Source organism: Pelophylax lessonae, assembly GCF_965119305.1.
Source record: "Pelophylax lessonae genome assembly, chromosome: 3".
NCBI lineage: Eukaryota > Metazoa > Chordata > Amphibia > Anura > Ranidae > Pelophylax > Pelophylax lessonae.
The window spans coordinates 31,369,509-31,385,112 of record NC_138770.1 but is presented as its reverse complement, the minus strand read 5'-3'; the positions used below and the strand labels follow the sequence as shown (position 1 = coordinate 31,385,112).

Sequence of the window (15,604 nt, the reverse complement as noted above, 5' to 3'; positions counted from 1 at the left end):
TCTCTCGGGAACGATTGCAGGGTGCCAGTGGACATCATGTCCGCTGGGCCCGCTGATTGGATCCCGCTGTGTCCAGCAGGAGCTGAGCGCCAGCAGCATGCATGGACACCCCAGACCCCAAAATGCAGATGATGTAGAGGTACACGATTCTGCGCCGAATGGCCGCGCTGCCCAGTATGTGGGTGGACCAAATAAAAGTCTCTCTGATAAAGAGAGCGGCTATGACCTGGTGGATTGCATGGGGAACTCCTGTGCCCAGCTGAGGACATTTAGGCCCTAAGATTGAAGATGTGGTGGATGTCTCCTTTTGGTTTGGGAACTGTGGACAGAGAAGAACTCCTGTAACTCTTCTGGCCTTAGCTCAGTGAGATAGAGTTTGGAAGACTAATGTCATAGACAGGTTGCCAAAAAGTTTAGGGCTTTAGAAAGGGCCTCCAATGGCTTGTCAATGTGGTGCCTTCTCCACTCTCCATCCCACTAATAAAACCCCAATGGATGACTGTGACAAAATGGAGGTTTTATAAGAAGTTAAACGTTAAGGGCATATATGAATATGACCGCTCCAAAGGTCATGCAGCCAGGTAGAAAAGTTCCCAGAAATACAGAAGGCACTCTGACACACTCGTGCTCCCTAGACTCTTACCGGACAAAAGCCAAACAAGAAGCCTGGTTCTATGGTGATGAGTGGTCCTGCCGGGGGTTACTGGACTCTAGGATGGCTGATGTAGTTGCTTGTGTCCAAGAGGAACAGACCCAGTCAGAAAGCCTGACGAAAGAAGATCCTGCCAAAGGTGGCTAGACTCTGATTGGCTGCTGTAACTCCTTAGTCTGGTCGACCTCAATAATAGGGGACACAACAGAGGGGACCGCAATGGTGCATTACCAACAGTAGATTTTTATTAAAACAAATGGTTGCACTTACAGTTGTGAAGACAATAATAGCGAGTTCCCTCACGGAGGAGCTGTATGGCGGGGTCCGCCTGCAGTGCGGACCGCTGCCTGGTCTAGATGTGATGACGCGGCGCCTCCTCTCTGACGCGTTTCTCCCGATAGGGCATCCACTTAGATAGGAGACCTCCTATCTAAGTGGATGCCCTATCGGGAGAAACGTGTCAGAGAGGAGGCGCCGCGTCATCACATCTAGACCAGGCAGCGGTCCGCACTGCAGGCGGACCCCGCCATACAGCTCCTCCGTGAGGGAACTCGCTATTATTGTCTTCACAACTGTAAGTGCAACCATTTGTTTTAATAAAAATCTACTGTTGGTAATGCACCATTGCGGTCCCCTCTGTTGTGTCCCCTATTATTGAGGTCGACCAGACTAAGGAGTTACAGCAGCCAATCAGAGTCTAGCCACCTTTGGCAGGATCTTCTTTCGTCAGGCTTTCTGACTGGGTCTGTTCCTCTTGGACACAAGCAACTACATCAGCCATCCTAGAGTCCAGTAACCCCCGGCAGGACCACTCATCACCATAGAACCAGGCTTCTTGTTTGGCTTTTGTCCGGTAAGAGTCTAGGGAGCACGAGTGTGTCAGAGTGCCTTCTGTATTTCTGGGAACTTTTCTACCTGGCTGCATGACCTTTGGAGCGGTCATATTCATATATGCCCTTAACGTTTAACTTCTGGTAAGAGGCCAAGCTGGTGGTGGGACTTTGCACCTTCCAATCACAGTTCACCTTTCCCCAAGCTGGAAGTTTTTGTCACCATTTTTTGCACTTTATTTATGGACTTATAATATGGACGTTTATTGCACATTGGTGTATCACTAGTCACCTTCTGGACATTTTTTGTTTTACACGATTTGCATACGTTTTCATTTTTTTGCATTATTATTGCATTTTTGGTTTATTTGTTTACATCATTTTGTATGTTGCACATATGCACTAGGGCAGCGCACCTGATTTCTTTACCTATTCTACAACATACACTCTAAGGTAGCAGCACACCCTATATTGAATCAGCGCACTTTCCTACCCACCACAAAATGGAGGTTTTGCCTGTAAGGGAGAGGGTTAGTTGTCAACAATGTCTCTCCAACTCTACAGTGAAGAAGGGGCAAATTTCCTCCTTATACTCTTCCTTCATGGAACACGTGTCGAGGGCCATGACATATAGGTGCAGATCGGCCTGGGCGGACGAACTGGGATCACTAGCGTCGGAAGAGTGGACAGGTATACTTGACAATGTGCTCAAGGTGTCCCTGTCGGCTTCACAGCGCCTTACGCAATTATTCATATTGCATCGTACATACCGGACTCCGCAGCGACTGCACAGCTGGGGCAGGAGGGATTCTCCGTTCTGTCCACGCTGCAAGACTCAGGAGGGAACACTAATCCACATGCTTTGGAGATGTCCAAAATTACACCGCTACTGGACTGAAGTACTTCGCTCCATTAACACTATATGGGGGCTGAAGCTCCCTCAGGACCCGAAGCTTTGTATTCTGGGCTGGTTAGACGAGGAATTGTATACCCCAGGGGTGTTTGAGGCGGTCCTCAGGACCCTATTTCTTGCCCGCAAATTGATAGCGAGGAAATGGATATCTCCATCTGCTCCCACACATGCGGAATGGACGGCTGAGGTTAAGTCTCTGTTATCCAGGGAACATTTGACTTTTTTACATAGGGGCAGCCACATGAAGTTTGAACGCATCTGGGGACCATGGTTGGACGTGCCAGGACTGGCCCCTCCGCACCTGGTCACTAATAGATTCCTGGGGGGGGTAGTTTCCTCAGCCCCTTGAACCTGTTGTGGATTTCATTACTTATTCTAGATTGGGCCTGAATAACTGTCTTGTGGGTGGGGGGGGACAGGGTCAGGCTACATACTCCCTTTTTACCTGGAGGGATGGTGGGGAAGTCGGTGGGGAGAGGGGAGGGAATTCTCTGTGATTTTCCCCCTTATGACTGGAGGTTGCACCACCAAACTACTATCTTTTTGTCCTTTTTCTGATTCTGTGTTTCTATCTTTCCTCTCTATCTTTTTCTTTCTCTCTATATGTCCGATTATGCTTTTCCAATATGGTGAGGCCGGTTTCAAAGATCCTTGATTGGCCATGAATCAGAGTGCCGACAATGTTATGTGCACTGGTACATTCTCCTTGAACCTAGGGGGGACCCCCAATTTAGGGATGATTCCTACTTCATTCATTTATGTTTTTTATGGAATGGAGAATTTATGCTTGTTATTATTCCAATGTCTCTTGCTGTCTGCTGTTACGTGCTATTGATACCTGGCCGGAGTTCATTGTAATGGATGTTTCTTTTTCTTTTTGTTTTTCTGTTGTTTGTAATGAAAAGTGTTTTCTAAATAAAAATTATCTGATTTAAAAAAAAAAAAAACAATGTCTCTCCAGAGGTGTGAAGATTTTGTCCCAGGTTGCCATGCTGCCGTGTACTTCTTGTGACAGATACTAATGTCATCAGCTCAACCCTCTGTCTTCTCAGACATCATTGAATATGCTGATGTGTATTGTAGTTCATGAGCTCGAGGACCGCCGTCTTCCAGGTAATTGGCTCAGGCTGATTGAGTCATTGTCATCTGTTAAGAATACTGTTTGTAGTCGTTATTCCTTAGAAATATTCATGAACTCCCATTGCTTCTGTTCAGAGGGCTAGATAATTAGTTCAGTTCTTGTATACAATTTCATCTTCATGTTATAATGTAATCATTCAACCCCTGACCTGTGTGTAGTAATTTGATGAGGAAGGGGATGTGTCCATGTGTGTATAAATTGACTGTGTGTGAGTTTAATAAAGAGTTTGTGTTACCCCTTCATGAAGTCTTGACTCATGTTTGGGGGAATGGGGAGCTTGATGGTATTTTCACTGGGATTTCGGGAGAAGCTGCACGGATCTCTCTCATAGAGACTATAGGATCTGTTACACTGGTGGCAAGCGGTGGGATTTTTCTCCCGAATGGATATCCTGAACTGATGGAGGAGATAAATGGGGCATATATACGAATGGCTGAAACGAACGACGCTTAAGGAACTGCTGGAAGCTCGAGGCTTAGGGGCGAGCAACAAGCCAAAAGCCACGATAATAGCCTGGAGAGCGACCGAACCAGCAACCTGCAAATGGCAAACACAGAGGAAACAGAGTTCCAAAAGGATGTAAGATGGAGACCAAGTATGTTGGGGCCTAACCCCTCACAAGAAATTGTGGTGCAAATCATGGCACAAGCTACGGAAGCACAGAGTATCCGGGAAGCTCGGGAGGCCAGAGCCAGATCACCACAAGGGGATATGTTGTCGCTACCTGGATCTACAATAGGACGGCCACGTAAGATCAACTATGCTGCATTTAAAAGCTTCACAGAGGGTGAGATGGATATTGATAATTATTTGCAAGACTTTGAGAGACAGTGTGTATTAGAGGACCTGGAAAAAGCTAACTGGGCTGCGATATTGAGCAGCAAGTTATCAGGCAGAGCAGCAGAAGCCTTTAGAGCAGTGCCTGACGAGGACATTCACAATTATGACAAAGTAAAAGAAATTTTGTTGGCTCGTTATGCTGTCACACCGGAGGCACACAGAAGAAAATTCTGGGCCCTCAGGAGACAGGGCAAAGAGTCCTATACAGAGTGGGCATTCCGCATGCACCGCGCCACCAGCAATTGGATGCAGGGATGCCAGGCGACTACATTAGCAGATGCCCTACAGTTGCTACTGCTGGAGCAATTCTTCGACTACACTCCAGCAGATGTCAGAAATTGGATCAAAGAAAGGAAACCTCAGACAGTGGAGGAGGCAGCCAGGCTGGTGGACGAATTCTATGAGAGCATGCGGGTCGACCTTCACAGAGGATCATCAGGATTATGTCCCCAGTACTATCCTCAAGCGCCAGCACCACAACAATCAGGACTAATCCCTAACCCCCCGGCAAATCGATACCATAGGTCCAATGGAGTGCATTGCCATTTGTGCAAGAAATTTGGGCACTATCAGAGAGAGACTACACTCAGAAACTGAACCACGCTTCATGGATTCGAACAGGGCCACCTTCCCCAGCCCAAGCAGCATTTCGCTACTACCACACCCACAGGCAGACACCCAGATACCTGTCCCGCAGTGGGGTACAGTGCCACAGGTGCAAGCAGTTTGGGCACTATCAACTAGACTGTACCCAGAGCAGGAACCAGGCTGCATGGATCCAACCAGGGTCACCCCCTTCAGCACAGATAATGGTCCCCTACTATCCCGCAGAGGTTTCCCCAGTCGTACCCAAGTTTGAATCCACTGAGGAGCAATTGGGTACCCTTCACGAGGCTATCCCAGTGCAAGCAGCTGAGGACAACAGGGCTCACCACAGACAGACGGTGAGACTAAATGGACAAGAAGCCAGGAGACTGAGGGACACTGGAGCCACCATAACCCTGGTACAACCGCACAGGGTTAAACCCTCACAGCACACTGGGTGTGCTGTGGCTGTAAGGGTGGCAGGGGGAGCAATCCACAAGTTACCCACCGCCAGGGTGCATATTGATTGGGGCACCGGGGCTAAGTCAGTAGAAGTGGGCATCGTGCCAGATTTACTAGCAGAGGTCTTGTTGGGGAATGACTTGGGGTGTTTAACCTCATAATTTATAACCCCGACTATCGGAAGGAGCACTCCCAGTCACCACCAGACAGCAGGAATCAGTTATAATTGCCTCACCCTCTCCAGCCACCATTGAAAAGAGTGTTTAGCCCTAGTGTTGGGCACTCAAGAAACTGCAGCCGTATTTGTATGGACGTTCCTTTACAGTAATGACGGACCATAACCCACTTATTTGGCTCAACCCAGTAGCCGGAGATAACCCCAGACAGTTGAGATGGAGCTTGGCACTGCAGCCCTACAACTTCATTATACAATACCGGCCAGGGAAGCAGAACGCCAATGCTGATGGGTTATCCCAGCAGACAGAACTGGAGAACTAGACTCTACTACCCAGACATCCCCAAGCCGACCCGTTAGGGTTTAGGCGGGTATGCCGTCCCATTGAACTAAGGGGGAGCTATGTGACAAAATGGAAGTTTTGCCTGTAAGGGAGAGGGTTAGTTGTCAACAATGTCTCTCCAGAGGTGTGAAGATTTTGTCCCAAGTTGCCATGCTGCCGTGTACTTCTTGTGACAGATACTAATGTCATCAGCTCAACCCTCTGTCTTCTCAGACATCATTGAATATGCTGATGTGTATTGTAGTTCATGAGCTCGAGGACCGCCGTCTTCCAGGTAATTGGCTCAGGCTGATTGAGTCATTGTCTTCTGTTAAGAATACTATTTGTGGTCGTTATTCCTTAGAAATATTCATGAACTCCCATTGCTTCTGTTCAGAGGGCTAGATAATTAGTTCAGTTCTTGTATACAATTTCATCTACATGTTATAATGTAATCATTCAACCCCTGACCTGTGTGTAGTAATTTGATGAGGAGGGGGATGTGTCCATGTGTGTATAAATTGACTGCGTGTGAGTTTAATAAAGAGTTTGTGTTACCCCTTCATGAAGTCTGGACTCATGTTTGGGGGAATGGGGAGCTTGATGGTATTTTCACTGGGATTTCGGGAGAAGCTGCACGGATCTCTCTCATAGAGACTATAGGATCTGTTACACTGACTCTCTATGAACTGATCACATTCCAATCACCGATCATCTAATCATTGGTAAAAAAGAAGACTCGGCACAGAATATTGTACGAAGAGTTTTTATTGGACAAGATCAGAATCAGCGATTACCACACAGTAATGATATGAATAAAATAAAGCTTAAATCTTTTATAATAGAATTAACAAATGTGTCAAATGTATTAATAATCATACATTGGTTGGACCAAAAAAAAAAAAGCCGGCTACTTCAATAAATCAAGCTCATGTATTGTTATGGTTTCCTGCCCGTTGCCTCTCGTGGGGAGGGATTGGTAAAGGTAGACATTTGAGTCATGATATTACCACCCCCTTAAGCTTAAATGGCAGCCAGATGGGGCGGTACACATGGCACTGCAATTCGCACTCCTGCAAACCTCACAGTGTGTATTCTCTGATGGCTAAGAAGGCTTCCTTTTTGACCAAAACGTTTCCCGAACTCAGACCATCAATAGGAAAGCTCACCTGTGTGTATTCTCTGATGTCTAAGAAGGTTTCCTTTTTCATTAAAACATTTCCCGCACTCTGAACATGAATAGGGATGCTCACCTGTGTGTATTATCTGATGCCTAAGAAGGCTTCCTTTATGATTAAAACATTTCCCGCACTCTGAACATGAATAGGGACGCTCCCCTGTGTGTATTCTCTGATGGCTAAGAAGGCTTCCTTTTTCATTAAAACATTTCCCGCACTCTGAACATGAATAGGGATGCTGACCTGTGTGAATTCTCTTATGTCTAAGAAGGTTTCCTTTTTCATTAAAACATTTCCCGCACTCTGAACATGAATAGGGACGCTCAGATGTGTGTATTCTCTGGTGGCTAAGAAGGTGTCGTTTTTCATTAAAACATTTCCCGCACTCTGAACATGAATAGGGACGCTCACCCGTGTGTTTTCTCTGATGTCTAAGAAGGTTTCCTTTTTCATTAAAACATTTCCCGCACTCTGAACATGAATAGGGACGCTCATCTGTGTGAGTTCTCTGATGGCTAAGAAGGGTTCCTTTACGATTAAAACATTTCCCGCACTGTGAACATGAATAGGGACACTCAGCCGTGTGTATTCTCTGATGGCTAAGAAGGGTTCCTTTTTCATTAAAACATTTCCCACACTCTGAGCATGAATAGGGAAGGGCACCTGTGTGTAATCTCTTATGTCTAAGAAAGGTTCCTTTATTATTAAAACTTTTTCCGCACTCTGAACACGAATAGGGACGCTCACCCGTGTGAATTCTCTGGTGCTGAAGAAGTTGTCTTTTTTCACTAAAACATTTCCCGCACTCTGAACATGAATAGGGAAGCTCACCTGTGTGCATTCTCTGATGGCTAAGAAGGTGTCCTTTATTATTAAAACATTTCCCACACTCTGAACATGAATAGGGACACTCACCTGTGTGTATTCTCTGATGGCTAAGAAGGTTTCCTTTATGATTAAAACATTTCCCACACTCTGAACATGAATAGGGACGCTCACCTGTGTGTATTCTCTGATGGCTAAGAAGGGTTCCTGTATTATTAAAACATTTCCCGCACTCTGAACATGAATAGGGAAGCTCCTTTGTGTGCATTCTCTGATGGCTAAGAAGGTTTCTTTTCTGTTTAAAACATTTCCCGCACTCTGAACATGAATAGGGAAGCTCACCTGTGTGCATTCTCTGATGGCTAAGAAGGTTTATTTTCTGTTTAAAACATTTCCCGCACTCTGAACATGAATAAGGACGCTCACCTGTGTGTATACTCTGATGGCGAAGAAGTTCTTGTTTACTTTTAAAACATTTCCCGCACTCTGAACATGAATAGGGAAGCTCACCTGTGTGGATTTTCTGGTGTCTAAGAAGGTTTCCTTTTGCATTAAAACATTTCCCGCACTCTGAACATGAAAAAGGTTGCTCCCCTGTGTGAATTCTAAGGTGCTGAAGAAGGTATCTTTTTTGACTAAAACATTTCCCGCACTCTGAACATGACAATGAATTCTCTCCTGTATGGTATAAAGAAGATTGCCTGAGATGAGAGGGTTTCCTACACCCGTCGGCACTGTCAGATATTAGAGGACTATGTGAAGTATCAGGAGATTCCAATGATCTCCTCCAATGGTGAGGTCTGTCATGTATATTATGAGGAACGGGATTTACTTCTGGAGAAGATGCCATGTCATTATCTTCTGTAGTCACATCTTCCTCCGATGTCCTTCTATTCCCACCACAGAGTCCGTCTGTCAGAAGACAAGAAAAATGACCAAGAGTTTTCCACACTCATATACACTGCTCAACACTTTATAATCAGAGTATAGCATTAAGTCAGGGAAACTCCTGGGATATTCATCTGCTCAGTCAAGTAGCAGAGGGGGTTGTTAATCAGTTTCAGCTGGACAGGGCCATAGAAGGTCCTTAACCCATCAGCAGGACCGGTATCTGCTCCTTTGTTTAAGGAGGAACAGGATGAGCGCTGCCAGAGTATCAAAAACGAAGAGATTTCCAGTCACAACTTACCAACCAGTCAGCGACCAACTGAATTGACCTGTCTAACAGTATGCGTTAAAAACAGGGGTTTGGTTGCACACATTTGCAAATACATACGTAAGCTGCAGGCCCCGACAAGGCACCCTGTGATCTGCAGTCCCTAACTCTACAATTTAAAGAGTCTCTACAGTGAGAGCACATGTATTTAATGGGATAGATGGAGGACAGGTGACTAGAGGGAGCCCACCCCTCCTTAAAGGCACAGGGTCACACTGAACACCCAGCACATCGCACAATGGCAGCAAAGGTGTCAGTGCGTTGCCTGGCTCAATATAGATATCAATAATGCATAAAGTGGTCACCGCCTCCATCTATAACTGGTCTTGATGGTAAGAAGCACTGGAAGGGCGGAAGCATATCAAAAACGAAGAGATTTCCAGTCACAACTTACCAACCAGTCAGCGACCAACCGAATTGACCTGTCTAACAGTATGCGTTAAAAACAGGGACCCTGTGCCTTTAAGGAGGGGTGGGCTCCCTCTAGTCACCTGTCCTCCATCTATCCCATTAAATACATGTGCTCTCACTGTAGAGACTCTTTAAATTGTAGAGTTAGGGACTGCAGATCACAGGGTGCCTTGTCGGGGCCTGCAGCTTACGTATGTATTTGCAAATGTGTGCAACCAAACCCCTGTTTTTAACGCATACTGTTAGACAGGTCAATTCGGTTGGTCGCTGACTGGTTGGTAAGTTGTGACTGGAAATCTCTTCGTTTTTGATATGCTTCCACCCTTCCAGTGCTTCTTACCATCAAGACCAGTTATAGATGGAGGCGGTGACCACTTTATGCATGAGCCCTGCCAGAGCCCTACAAAATGACCTCCAGCAGGACACTGGTGTGAATGTCTCTGACCAAACAATCAGAAACAGACTTCATGAGGGTGGTCTGTGCTCACTGCCTGGTGTTCCGTGAAAAAACCATACCCGGGGGGGCGTGGCTTGGCACCGGACCTGAATGGCCGCATGTTAGAGGAGCTCTCTGCATTGGGGGACTAATTACAGCTTTTCGGTGTCTCTATATCATCCCAAAATGGTAAGATCGGGTCGCAGCGCCTCCGCCAACAGAGCAACACCCGACCGGAGTGCTCAGACCTCGGGTAACATCCCGGCGTTCTTCCGATCCCAGCGAGAAGGCCTAAGGGCGGCCTCACCATCTCCGGCTCCCCGCTCACCTGAAGTGCTCCCTCCTCCTCCCACACAGCCCCAAGCAGGAACGAGCATGGCGACTCCGCTACCCAGCTTAGCGGACCTTCAGTCAGTCGCCGCTGACATTAAACATACTTTGGGCTCTGCCATCACTGAGCTCTCAGTAGAGCTACGCTCGGTTACAGCGCGCCTCACTGAGACAGAGAAGTCTTCATCCACTCAAGCCACCACCATTAAGCAGCTTCAGCGCTCTACAGATGCACACACAATTCATCTTATCGAGATCAACAGACATCTGGAAGATCTCGATAATCGTGGTCGGAGGCACAATATTCGTCTGAGGGGTCTTCCGGAGTCAGTGGAACCCCCGGCCCTGATGCACGCTCTGACCGCCATATTTAATGATCTGCTTGAACGGCCAGCAGACACTCCTGTGGACTTTGAAAGGGCCCATCGCGCTCTAAGACCAAGAGGAGCTGAATCTGATCCCCCGAGAGATGTCGTGGCTTGCTTGGTTAATTACCAAGTGAAGGAGGCTATTCTGAAAAAGGCGAGAGCCCGAGATCATATATCCTATGAGGGATCTGAGGTCAAACTTTTCCAGGACTTGTCCTCCATCACTTTGCAGAACAGACGGGCTCTGCGCCCCCTGCTGGAAACCCTGAGAGCCAAGGGGATCACTTACAGATGGCGCTTCCCCTTCTGTTTGTCCGCAACATTCCGGGGGAGATCCGCAGCACTCAGAATCCCAGAAGATCTGCCTGCCTTCTGCGAAACTATGGAGATTCCGGTAATGGACTTACCCGACTGGTACAGCACCTTCTACACCCCGGAACCCTGGATTGCTGTCACATCTTCATCAACCCCGAAATCCCAGCGCCATCGTCACAGGCGCCGTCAATCACACCATGGATCAACACCTAACCGTGGAAGAGATGACCACCGGAACAGTCCGTTGCGCTCCCCGGCCCTGCAGAGGGAGCACGCAGACCTCTGAACTTGCTCACCTATCCAGCCTGGATGCCTGCCAATGTGAGTTCTTTCTTTCCCCTCACTCACTATTCCCATTTCCTTGACCCACAGACTTTCCTGATGTCCAGTTAAGGTCCCTTTTGATTTTTGATTCTGAATGACAATGCTTTCCTGCCTATTCACCTGCCCTGTCCATTCCCAATAGCAGACTCATGCACCTGTTGTTCCTCTCCTCTGTGCTCGCCTCCTCTGCCCCCCCGTCACACACTGATTCCTTGTGCAGGAGACCAATGCCGCAGCCTGAGATAGTTCCTCTGCACCGTGTAATCTGCTCCCGCACTATACTTCAGTATTGTGACTTTTCCCCAATATACTAGGATGCAGATTAAACCTCCTTCACCTGAACTGCCTACAGAACTTCCTAAAGATATGTCTGTGCACTTTTACAGAACGTTTTTTTTTTTTTTTTTTTTTTTTTTTTTTGAGATTACAGATCGTTGACTGAATTAAGAGGATACTGACCCTTCCTCATGATCCCCTACTGAATACAGTTTGATACCTCCATAGTGAGATTTAGAGTATTAAATGGAAATGGGGAGATCCATTCATCAGGGTTCCTAGATCCCTTCATTCCAAACTAGTGCTTGGTTCGTGCCTTGGGACGTTGGGCTGGGGGGGTTGGGGGGTGGGGGGAGGGGGGTTTCGCTATTTTAAGCATAGAGTCTGCAATCATTTATGGTTCTTATGTTAGTGCTGATTGTCAATCCTGTATTTTCCTACTCCTGATTCTACAGCGCTACACTGATAATATACTCCTACACCATCTCTCCCCCCTCTACCCGTTCTTTCCTGCCTTTTGCTCCCCTGAACACCCCCCCTTGCTCTTCCCTTTCCCTCCATCCTCATGCCTTACCCTCTCTCTCCCATTCCCCTCTTCTCTCCTCCCGGTCCCACTCATTCCCTAATCCCACCCCCTCCTCCTGTTAAACTCCTTGTGTCCTACTCCTCTCCCTATAATTCCTCCTAGGATCTGTTTTCACTTCCCTCCCGACTATTCAGACTAGATCTCTCATTGACATGCACTTCATATCCAGGCTTAATAGAACGCAACAGAATATACTTGTTGACCTGAGGTACTTTGTTTGAATTTTTTTACACCATTGTATATTTCTGCCATTTTATTTTATGTACTTCAGTCGTTAAATAATGTTTACATGAAGCTATATTTATCCTCATTGTTTAGTTATACTGTACGACATGTCTGTCACTGTGGCATGCCCATCTCGGGTGGGACACCCGCTTTATTGGTCCCAACTTGACATGGGCCTTGTGACAGCAGCGAGTTTGCCCTGTATAGACCAACAGGTCTTTCTGCGGTGGTTATTTCCTGTAGTTGCAAGTGCTCCAGATGACCCTGATTATACTAGACCAAGATCGTTACCATACAGTTTATTCTTTTTCATACAATTATTCATTTTTGGAGACACCAACCAATTTACTCTTCATTCCCCTGCTGTCCCCCAGTGCCGTATAGCCCCACGGTTATTTGGTTTTTGTTCTAAGACCCCTCCCCGCACCACAACGGGTACCTGCTCATTGTATCAGGCATCCGTTGACCCCGAGCACCAAGTGCGCATTTCCTCGTCCCTTAGAGTAAGGCTTTGCCGGTACCCTTGGTAAGCTTTCTGGGGGCGCCTCCAACTCTAATTCTCTATCTTTTTCTGCTCCCCTAATATTTCTAATTTTTTTTTTTTTTTCTCTCTCTTTCTCTCTCTTCCCCTCTCCCCTTCCCTCCAACATGTCTAACCCTAAATTGATGCAGATACAAAATCGTGTCAAAATCCTTTCATTAAATGCACATGGACTTAACGCGCCAGAAAAACGTTCACAAATACTAGCAGAGGCACACAGATTTCGGGCGCAAATTGTTCTACTCCAGGAAACCCACTTCCGAACTGGTGACCCGATCTACCTATCTAACAAACGTTTCCCTACAGGTTTCCACTCTACGACGGAAGGCTCCAAATCGAAAGGGGTCTCTATTCTTTTAGCGCGCCAATTAGATTTTAAACTGACTGACACCAAGACAGACCCTAATGGTAGATTTCTTTTCGTTAAGGGATTCCTAGCTTCTCGCCCAATCACAATTGCAAATATTTATGCCCCCAACACCAAACAGGTGGCCTTTTTCCGCTCGACTATTCAGGAGCTTCAGGATTTCACATCTGGACTCCTGATCCTTGGGGGGGACTTTAACGCCCCTCTAAACCCCCTACTTGACTCCTCCACGGGTAATTCGGTTCTTCCTTATAAGGCTCTTCGCCAAATCACCACACTGCTTCAGTCTCTCCGGCTTCATGATACCTGGAGGTTGTCTCATCCGGACACCAGAGACTATACATTCTTTTCTTCGCCTCATCAGAAATTCTCCAGAATCGACTATCTCTTTCTCTCTCAACCAGATCTTCCCTACCTTTCTTCCTCTTCTATAGAATCCAGTGCATTATCAGATCATAACCCCATAACCTTGTCCCTGTTGTTTCCAGAAGTCGAGACGAGATGCAAGTCTTGGAGACTTAATACTTCGCTCCTAAGAGACACAGCGGTAATCACGAAGCTCCGAAATACCTTGACGGAATACTTTGATCTGAATGACACCCCTGACACCACAGCATTGACCCAATGGGAGGCACACAAGTGCGTGATTCGGGGAGAATTTCTTGCACTATCAGCTTCACTTAAAAGATCCCGACAGAAGGAACTTGATAATCTCTACTCCAAACTCGAAACACTTGAAAAATCCTTTAAACGCTCCCAAGCTCAATCTACTTTATCGGAGCTGACAGCGGTAAGAACTGAGCTGCGGGATAAGTTGGGTCTGCAGGCTCATCGTAGACTGGTTCTATCCCGCAAATTATTTTACGAACAGGGAAACAAAAGCGGTCGTCTACTGGCACGCTCAATACGTCCGCAACATACGTCGACTCCGGTACATCTAATCAGAGACGCCTCTGGCAAGGATCACCATTCTAACCCTGAGATTGCGAAACAATTCGAATCTTACTACAGGAAATTGTATAATCTCGATGACTCACGTGTTCTTAAAACCTCCTCGGATGCCAGAAAAGCTCAACTGGATAATTTTTTCCAGAAGCATGGTATGAACCCCCTTTCCGAAACAGACGCGAGCTCTTTAGAAGACCCCATAACTGGAGAGGAATTACATCGAGCCCTTAAGGAAATGAAGCCGGGTAAATGTCCGGGTCCCGATGGGCTCTCGCTCCAGTATTATCGTTCTTTCGCCGATGTTCTTACACCACACTTCCTCCGAGCGTTTGGAAGTCTGGCCACTTCACCTTCCCACCCGCCCTCTTTGCTTGAGGCTCACATTTCAGTGATCCCGAAACCGGGGAAGGATTCCTCCTTGGTCACAAGTTACAGACCGATCTCCCTCCTGAATGTAGACGCCAAGTTATATGCTAAAATTCTAGCCAATAGAATTCTTCCCTTTCTACCATCTCTTGTTTCTTTGGATCAGGTAGGTTTTGTCCCCGGCAGGGAAGCGAGAGACAACACCACAAAAGCTCTCAACGTTCATCATTGGCTAACCGAAAAACGAATCCCCGGGTTTTTTCTCTCTTTGGATGCCGAGAAGGCGTTCGACAGGGTGGCCTGGGACTACCTTTTGAAGACCCTGGAATCCATTGGGTTCCGAAATCGGATGCTCTCAAACATTAAGGCACTTTATACTGACCAGTTTGCCAGGGTCAGGGTCAATGGCCACCTGTCGGACGCCTTCCGCTTAACTAACGGCACGAGACAGGGATGTCCACTGTCCCCCATCCTTTTTGTGTTGTCCCTTGAACCCCTCTTAAACATGCTTCGCCAGAACCCCAATATTCACGGTATACAGATGGGTAATTCCACCCATAAGGTTGCCGCGTTCGCGGACGACATGCTCTTGTTTCTGTCGCAACCTCACATTTCTATCCCAAACCTGCTGAAAGATCTAGACTATTTTGGTTCCCTATCCAATCTTAAAATTAATCATTCAAAATCGATGGCCCTCAACATCTCCCTTCCTCCCCTTGAAGTAGACAGATGTAAATCTAATTTCCCTTTTTTATGGGCTGATTCGTCACTCCCATACCTGGGTATCTATATCCCAAGGGATCTGTCACATCTTTTCTCCGCCAACTACCAACCCCTATTGTCAGCAATTGGAACAGATTTGAAATCATGGAGGAATATCCAGGTGTCTTGGTTCGGAAGAGCTGCTATTCTTAAAATGTCCATTCTCCCGAAACTACTGTATTTGTTCCAAACAATCCCTATATACATTCC

The 15,604-nt window shown here is 46.8% G+C and overlaps 2 protein-coding genes across 2 annotated transcripts in view; both read right to left on the bottom strand.

The window, feature by feature from the left end:
• Positions 1-15,604, bottom strand: part of LOC309550268 (uncharacterized protein) — a gene marked incomplete at both ends in the record, with an annotated part of 461,917 nt that overhangs the window by 135,220 nt on the left and 311,093 nt on the right. The window lies entirely within an intron of this gene.
• Positions 7,073-15,604, bottom strand: part of LOC309549899 (uncharacterized protein) — a gene marked incomplete at both ends in the record, with an annotated part of 47,355 nt that continues 38,823 nt past the window's right edge. The window contains 2 exons of the mRNA XM_082250390.1: positions 7,073-8,097; positions 8,266-8,668. Coding sequence (XP_082106516.1) covers positions 7,073-8,097; positions 8,266-8,668 — 1,428 coding nt within the window. The remainder of the gene's footprint in view (positions 8,098-8,265; positions 8,669-15,604) is intronic.